This window comes from Thermobia domestica, chromosome 11 (assembly GCF_964235325.1).
Source record: "Thermobia domestica chromosome 11, izTheDome1.hap1.1, whole genome shotgun sequence".
NCBI lineage: Eukaryota > Metazoa > Arthropoda > Insecta > Zygentoma > Lepismatidae > Thermobia > Thermobia domestica.
The window spans coordinates 222422326-222431565 of record NC_137464.1 but is presented as its reverse complement, the minus strand read 5'-3'; the positions used below and the strand labels follow the sequence as shown (position 1 = coordinate 222431565).

Below are 9240 nucleotides of genomic sequence, written 5' to 3'. Positions count from 1 at the left end.
ATAACATAGGTTACATTTAATAGCATATGTGGAATTAAAATATAAGTTGTTCATTAATGCTCAGTTTCAATATAACTTCTACAAAACAAGCCTCATTATTCATTACCATGATTAACATCATCCTTTCTATTTATTTGTTTTGCAAATTTGTTATTAAATAATCTGATTACACAATTTTCCAGATATAATTTCTTTGTTCATGAGCAAAGAATCAAATCTATTCTTACACTTTCGTTGTTTAAGAGCACAATGGGCTACTACCTACTTGCGTTGCTCTTGTCAATTTACTTAATAAAATATGAAATATGATACACGGTATTTTAACTGGAAAAGATAGTATCCTATTAGTTATACAACCTTTCGTCAAACAAAGTGTTAGAAGCAACCAGCAAAACTAACACTGCTATCCAAATATCCAGTTCATGTATTGTCCCCCTTACTTTTAAGGCCCAATCAACGCCACTGTGGCCAACCAACATACTCCAATTTAGAAGTAATTTTAATTTATTATTAGCTGGACCTGCGCTCTCTACACAGCCTATCATTCACATATGAACATGAATTTCCTTGTCATTCCTCACAACATTTATACATGTCCCTTTACAGACACAGGTGAAAGACGTCTTGATAAAAAAAAAAAAAAATGGGCAAGGGGTGTGATAAAGGAGAACTTTTTTCGATTATTTTTCAATATCACGAACCATTTGCAAGAGCTTACTTCCGATTGGAGTTTCTAATGTATGTATGATCTCTGTTTTCTCTCTTCTTGCAGGCAGTATGCAATAAGCTAATATATCACATACACAATTAATTATGATGTCAGTGATATATAGTGTTCATTGGGCAAAACACTCCAAACAATAAAGATTCATCCTAAAGTAGAGAAATGATTATTCCTCGTTTTTCATTATCATTTGGTCATGAAATAATCGCCTGAGAGCTATGAGACCCATATATACAAATGTGTTGTGTCGGAATGTATAACTCGTAGGATATAATGCTTCCTTAGAATTTGAACACTTCCAGTGTACCCCCTAAAATGTAATAAAGGAATAACGGCCATGTTCTTTAAATATTCGATTAGAACTCGACAATCTACACAAAATTTGGAATCGACCAGTGAAAATGACACGTTTCTAGCACTTGCGGTTTTCGAGACCTCATCGTCAAAAGTATTGGAGAAAAACATATAAACTTTTCTCTGGAGACAAACATGCAAACCTAGCATTTTAATATATAGACATTTAATATGTAGTTTGATTAACATTTAGCGTCCACGTACAATCCAATTTGAACTACAAAGTTATGGTTAAATAGGACATCTGTCAGAATCACAGGTTTGATTATTAAGATGGTCAACTCCCCGAAACCAATTTAGGTTTACGGAATTAATTGATAAAGTATTACAATAGCATAAAATAGCACTATTGATATTAAATAATCTACTTTTAAAAACTTAGGATTACGAATTTGATTTCTAGATTCTTGGTATCTATGGCCATGTTAACCTGACACATATAAGGGATGATGTAACTCGGCGATCACATTATCCAGGGAAAGGGAAAGAAAGGATTTGAGAAGGAAAAAGTTACCTGACATTTGAATCTTAGGAACCGTCTCGGCATTTACCTGGTGTGAATGAGGAAAACTCAGGAAAGTCTCACTCAGGTTCGCTGGCCTGAAACAGCTTTCACATTTTTTTGACCAAATGTCTCACCAGGAAACGAACCCGGGACCGCTCTTAATAAAGACGAGAGCATCAGCGAGTACCTTTTACGAGGGAGGATCAAAATGTAATGCCTCCCTCATTAAATTTTTTCTATTACAGCTACTTACTTATCCATGCATGACGTTATAGAGATAACCTTCCTCCACTAATGTAGTCTTTTCTTTCTCAGATTGAGTTATTAGAACCATGGATCTGAACTTAAAAGAAAGAGTAGTCATCGAATTTTTGGCGAAAGAAGGTTGTTCACCTAAGGAAATCCATATGCGCTTGAAGAATGTTTATGCGGATCCGGTAATGGACATTAGCAATGTACGGCGTTGGGTGAAGAAGTTTAGCAACGGAGAAACAGAAATCGCTGATAAACTAAGAAGCGGCCGGCCGACAACATCGATCACAGATGCAAATCGAGAACGTGCTGAGGAATTGATTCGAGGAGACAGATGCATTACAGTTCAGAGTGTTTTTGATGCTTTGAACATCTCGTATGGGTCTGCCCAAGGAATAATTGCTGACTTGGGATATCACAAAGGGCGTGCTAAGAGGGTACCTAAGCAATTGACTGTTGATAATCGAAGGAGGCGAGTGGTCATTTGTCAAGAGCTCCTGAACGCATCTGCAATTGAAAATCAAGACTTCTTCAAAAATGTGGTCACTGGGGATGAGACGTGGGCATACCTGTATGACCCTGAGAGCAAAGTGCAATCCAAGGAATGGCGCCACAGTGATTCTCCCCGTCCCAAGAAATTCAAGTCTTCCAGATCAACCCAGAAGATTATGGTAACAGTCTTTTGGAATACACAGCAACCTCCTGAATGTTTCCATTGACGCCTGGGTTCAAAGATGGCGTAAATGTTTTCAAATTCATGGAGACTATGTTGAATGGTGGGATTCTGTAGAGGACAGTTCAGGCTATGTTCTGCAATAGCTTATCTTGTTCTATGTTCATTGATACTTTTTTGTGACACATGAGGCATTACTTTTTGGCCACTCCCGCGTTCTTTCATTACTTCAGTTTTACAACACGTATCTAAGCCTTATATATATATATTAATTGCATGAAAAGTCCAGTTGTTTGATAACTGCAATAGACTAATAATTTAACTGCACTTTTTACCACAAGTTACACATTCGATATGGGTTTTACTAAACGAATTTTTGCATTTTTACTATCCACTATTTCACCGAGAGATATTTTTCTTTCTTTAAATAACACTTTTATGAACATTGTTGCGCTGATTATATTATTTCTCATTCCAATCAACGCCTAAAACAACCATTTAAAAAATAATATTGCTCATGTCAAATGCATTCTTTTGCACAACGCTCATAACACTCTTGTTTCAAAATTTAGTAGAATTATCAAATTCAAAATTGGGAGAATTTTGCTGCACAACAGGCGACTAATATGATCAACAGAATAGTACGAGAAATCAGCCGTAACACCACTGACAAAACCTTCGCTTCCATACTGAAGTGAATGCGTAATTGTGATTCACTTCTCTTGGCTACCCATTACCTCTTCCCAAAGACCTTATTTAATCAAACGAAACAAGTTATGTAATTGAATGCCACTGTTCTTCCTTTCATTTAAAAAAACATGAAGAAATTATTTATATTTGAGTATTGTCTTCATTCGACTATGTTGCATTCCGGATTTGTTAATTTTATCATTATGAAGGGGTATCCATGCCGCATCAGCGAAGGCCTGGCTACCCTCGAGGTAACAGATTCTCAGGTCCTACGATACGCCATTGAGGAAAATTCATCCACCAGCAAACGACGATTGTTAAAACAACTCGACAAGCCTCAGACGGCTGTAGTATGTTACCTTCACGAACTCGAACTCGGGAAATTAATTAGGAGCTGCTCCATTGTACAACAAGAGTTAGGGCCTGAGAAGAGTGGATGTATGCCAATAACTGCTGCAAAATCCGGGTGATATGCATTTCCTGAAACGAATTTTCACATGTGACGAAACGTGGACGTTTTCCGAAATCCTAATGTGCAAAAACAGTGGTTGAACAAGAACCAATATCCAGGACCACTTGCCGTTTCGGGCTTATACTCATGATCTGTGTATTGCGAAAGTACGAGGGAAAATCTCTCTTCGAATTTGTTCTTAAGGGTCGTACTATCAAATCCAAATTTTGCTCCGAATAGTTGGAGTGGAAGTACTAGGCACAGCGTCAGAAATGTTCAGCATTAATGACTCGAAAGGACAACATCCTTCAAAACGCTGACGCAAAAGCACATTTGGCTTGAAAGACGCGACCAAAAAAGTATAGAAACTTGATGGAATTGAACTGATTCCATACCTCGCATATAATTCTGACCTTGCTCCTATGGATTGCTACCTATTTCGGTCCATAGAGCATTTTCTGAAAACATTCTGCTTCACCAACCAGCAAAAGGTAGAAACCAATGACTGGCTTCTCTGCCTCTCAGAATAAGACGTGATATTGATGTGGAATCAAGGAGGGGGGCACGGTGGCTCAGTGGTAGAGCGGGGGTTCCCTGGTTCGATCCCCGGCTAAGCAAGTTTGTGGTGTACAACATCGTTTTCTGTTGATTTTCTCGGTGTACTCCTGTTTCCTCTCATATTCTCATTCCACCAATTCTTACATCATCATTAACTTGCCATAATCATCCATCTCTCTTAGCCTAAAGGGCATAATCATGGAACGTTAAACTAAAAGATTTCATTTAATTTCATTTAACAATGCAAATTTTGCGTAGCTTTGATGCAAACTGTTACGGAATGAAACTATAGATTACATTCATGTTTAATCTTAAGGAAATATATTTAATGTAGATAATGGGGCAGCAACAACCTTTTAAATATTTTTTTCGGTTTTTTGCATATTGGCCCATTCCATGCTACGCTTTATAAATTAAGTCGACTGAACCTTATTTGACACAACTTAATGTCTTAAGAAATATATATTATTTCTGAAGGTCCTAATGGTAAATATTTTACTAAAATGTGTTTAGATCACATTTTCATTTTATTTATTATAATTTTAAAGTGATAAATCTGTTCTGTGCTTCATTTATACAGGGTGTTTAAAAACAACATCGACAACGTTTGGGAGGTGATTCCTGACACCAAGATAAGACAAAAAGTATAGACCAACCTGGGTGCACAAATGCTTCCTTTCGGAGTTATAGGCTGCTGAAAACATGAAAAAAAATGAATTTTGAAGGTCCATAACTCAAACGCTATGCGACCTACCGTAGTCGGGTCAAGACTTCACTTAGGAACTAGTATGTGCCCTAACCAAGTTTCAGAATCCTGCGGTACTTTCACAACAATTTTATAGAGGGAATTTGGCTACGTGCATATAATCTGAAGAACTCACGAACTACCTCTATAAAAATTGTTGTGGAAGTACCATAGGATTCTCAAACTTGGATATTTCGTTAGGGCATATGTAGTTCCTAAGTGAAATCTTGACCCGAATACGGTAGCTCCCATACTATTGAAGCTGTGGACCTTCAAAGTTAATTTTTTTTAATGTTTTCGGCAGCCTACTCGGAAAGGAAGCATTCGTGCACCCAGGTTGGTCTACAATTTTTATCTTATCTTGGTATCAGGAATCAACTCCCAAACGTTTTATGTGTTGTTTTAAAATATCCTGTATATCCATATTCGTATCGTATAATATAGAATAAGAAAGTTTTTTTTTTTTTTAATCTTGAAGTGGCTCGCCCTCTATGTCTGGGAATTTAAATGGGAGGACAAGTGCCCCTGTCCTACCTCAGAACTTACGCCCCTGTTTGGAATATTTGACTGATGAGGCAACATTGAATTCTCGGTAACAGTGCAGTCAAGTACGTTGTTTAACTAGAAACATCCTGGAAGAATACTGGAGTGATTGATGAACAACATCTCCCTTCTTCAGATGCCAGTTTTCCTGTAATAACGTAAGTTTTAGAGGTATGCACAGGTGCTACTCACGAGGGAAGGGAGCGATGTCACTCAGAGATAATTGCACGAAATTTGATGTAGGATTAGGTAATGGGAATATAAAAGAACGTGTGGAAACATTCGTTTCGCAGGTGTTCGGAATCAGAAATTATGGGCCCTACAGTTCAGGAGAAGTATGGCCTGTCAATCAGATATTCATATCAGATATTAAGGGCAGGGCAATTGATAAATTTTGTATCCTGGCATTTGCCTGGTGGGTCTGAGGGTAAACATTGGAGCATTTTCTGTTCACCTCATCTTTTCTGTTTTCAGTCTACTTTATTTAACTTCTTCTGCATTGGTCGCAATAGCGAGCAAACACTACGCCCCATCAATATCTGATTGACAGGCCATACTTCTCCTGAAATGTAGGGTCCATTATTTCGGATTCCGAGCGCCTGAGAAACAAATGCTTCCGTATGTTCTTTTGTATTCTCATTACCCACTCCTACACCAAGTTTGGTGCAACTATCTCTAAATGACATCACACCGTTCCCTCGTCAGTAAACTTGACAGAATGTCTCTCTCTTGTTTATTACCGTATCAAAACTGTAAATGTTTGCCATAAAATTTGCTTTATTCGCTACAATAATAATAATAATATTTGGTTAGGTTAGTATAGAAGAAAAGTCCAATATTTCAACATCATTGGTCCTCAGCTTCATAAAATTTAGGGTCCAAACAAAACAATCGACCTTTAATGCCCTAAATTTCTCAAAGAAAAAATCTGCAATTTAATGAACAAAGTTAATAAATTTCATGTGTGTTTGTGCGCATGTGACAGAGAGAAAAAAGGAAAGATAATGACGTGAAATAAGTTTTTCTGAGAAAGAAAAAAGCAGAAAAAGAAAAAATATATTTAAAAAATGAGCACCAGAGAGTTATGAGTTTCTCCACAGTAGACGAAATTGTGGAATGAAGATTATTTCTCAACTTGTGATGAAAATAGCATACAACACTTCATATATATTTTTTTCCCAATCCAACCAGCTAGTCGCCCAATCTTTCTCTCTTTTTTACTTTTTATCCCTGTCTCTTTCTCTCTTCTCATCTTCTTCTCTTTACCATCCGAGCTCCGTGGGTTGCAGAGGGGCTTATTGATGAGTTTCTCGGTTCCAGCAAAATCCTTTCTAATTAACACTTTGAATCCTTTATCCATCGCGGAAAAGCAACTGCTAGACGCTCAAATTAGAACTTTATTAAGAGACAGTTTGGTAAGAAAGATATTGAAAGTGAAGGTCGAACCCACTATATATATAAGAACGTTAATATCCGCCATAACAGACACATACACCACACACACTTTAACACAAAAAACACACAGAGTATTCTCTTTAAAATTATGGTTTTATGAGCGTTAAAAAAAAGCAGAAGTACGTTGTAAAGTTTAACGCCAGTAAAAAATTAACTTTTATTTGCACTGCTTCAAAGCTAATGTAAAATTAATTACCAAGTGTTTAAAACAAAATGTTTTACTGATTTACACTATATTACAAACATTCATGTATAACTGCCTTCATTTCTTTTTTTGTGCTAGAGCATTTTATGTCTAATTTAAATAATTAGCACATATGGACTTAAAATTAACTTTTTACCATCTTCTTAGCGGTATCGCATCACAGTTTGCTAGATAAAATCATAGAAATACAAACGAAAACTTGCATCGTGAAATGCACGTATGATCATTACTTTATTATTACAGAAATGAGGTTTGTTTACAAACAAATAGCACAATGTATTTTTTTTCCTTCAAGATAGAATAGTTCTCTTTTGATCTCATATAGTTGAGATAAATTTACCTCGATAACTAGACTTATCCCTTCAGATGCCTCTTTTGTCCTCACCAATTCACTATGTACTAAACATCTTGTTTCTGAAGAGTTGGCCGTAAAATTGACAACAAAGATACCATGTGTACTTCGACATTTTACAGTTTATGGAAATGAAATGCCTCAATGGTCTTTCGAAACGCAAGACCGTAGCTAAATTTTCGGAAATTAGGCATAGAAACTAGCATAAACACGAGATTTTATCAGTACTCCCTCATCTGTCCTTTTGTTGTTTCAAGCTCCTCATAGATGGCACATGTACTAGTTATTTCATATTATTGACCCATTAACATTCTTTCTACGTAGGCGCGTACACAGATTTTTTGTTGGTAGAGGACTAAGCTTTGGGAGTTCAAGTCTACAAGCCACTACGATTATGAAGTATTGAACGCGTATTATGCTGCACCTGAAAAGATGGTAAGTAGTAGCAAAATACTTCCACCTATATTTTCAGGGAAAAAAATGATAGAACTAGATTGTTTCTATAAGTGAAAGAGGACAGATGAATTGCAAGATCAAATTTTCATGCTACATCAATCATTTCCCTGTTAAACAAAGTATAGTTTTATTCAGATAAATTGTACAAATGTATTTTGATCTTACAAGTTCTGGGGGAGTCCAGACCCGGTGGACACCCGTAAATGTAGGGATGCGCAGGAGACGAGTCGAGACAGAATTTTCCTGACAAAATTCGAGTCGAGACACAGCTCTTCCAATAAAAGGAATACACTTTTCGAGTCAATACATCAATTTTACAGCACACTTTCGAGACGAGACAGCCTCAAATCTTGTCTCGTGCGCATCCCTACGTGGATGCGTCCTTGTTTCTACGTCCTCTTATTTTTCATTGGAATGGCAAAAGAAAAGTAAGTGTTCAGTTTACAGATTGAAATAAAATGGAAAAACTAACTTTATCCGGTCATCATTTGTCTACAACATGAGTTAGGAAAATTAACACTTGTGTAAAATGAAGTTCTTGTGTTTTTGCCATAAAATTATAGGTTCCTTTTGTGGGCTCATAATGCTAGTTCTGCGTTTATTGACAACATTATGGATTCAGCAGTTGACGAAAAGCTCCATGGACACACTTTAAATTACTATATTAGACGATCTGGAGAATTACAAAGTTAGTTCTTTAAAATATATATTTAACTGAGATGATTTCTCTCATAGGTTGGTCTTTATCCTTGTTTTTCTACTTTCGACTTTTATTTAATTATTTATTTTTAGTTTCATCCCGGAAAACAGTTTTATATAGGACCAATTTAATCCATGAGAAAAGTCAGCTCAATTGAATAATATTAAATTGAGCCCCATGCGACCTAAAATCTTGAATGCTTTTATAGTGTACAGTATGAGGCAAAGATACCGTATAAGGTTTTAACAACTAGAGCGAGTGATACTATATCATGCACAGGGGTAATGGAGGTAGATCCGCATCTATTACTATGTAATATGATCACGAAGGCCATATTGAAGTCCGTCACCAACTTAAATTAAGGGGATCTTATACCATTTACCACTGGTTTCTCAGTCCGCTTAAGATAACATGTAAATGTTACTTCATAAATATCTGACGAAATATGGTATCAACAACTTAATATTCTACGAATACAGAAAAGCAATAGAAATTGAATGATTGTTTCAATTCCACACTTAATGACGTGGATCAAAAGTAATGAACTTTTTTGGTAGCATTGTAATGAACTATATAA

The 9240-nt window shown here is 36.3% G+C and overlaps 1 protein-coding gene across 1 annotated transcript; it reads left to right on the top strand.

The window, feature by feature from the left end:
* Positions 1-1915: 1915 nt before the first annotated feature.
* Positions 1916-2554, top strand: LOC145665469 (histone-lysine N-methyltransferase SETMAR-like). Its single transcript, XM_081732779.1, has one exon. It carries the CDS (start codon positions 1916-1918, stop codon positions 2552-2554), a length of 639 nt encoding a protein of 212 aa, XP_081588905.1.
* The last annotated feature ends 6686 nt before the right edge of the window (positions 2555-9240 follow it).

Excerpts from the sequence above, each read along its gene's own strand:
- LOC145665469 (XM_081732779.1), top strand. The coding sequence starts at position 1,916 with ATGGATCTGAACTTAAAAGAAAGAGTAGTCATCGAATTTTTGGCGAAA.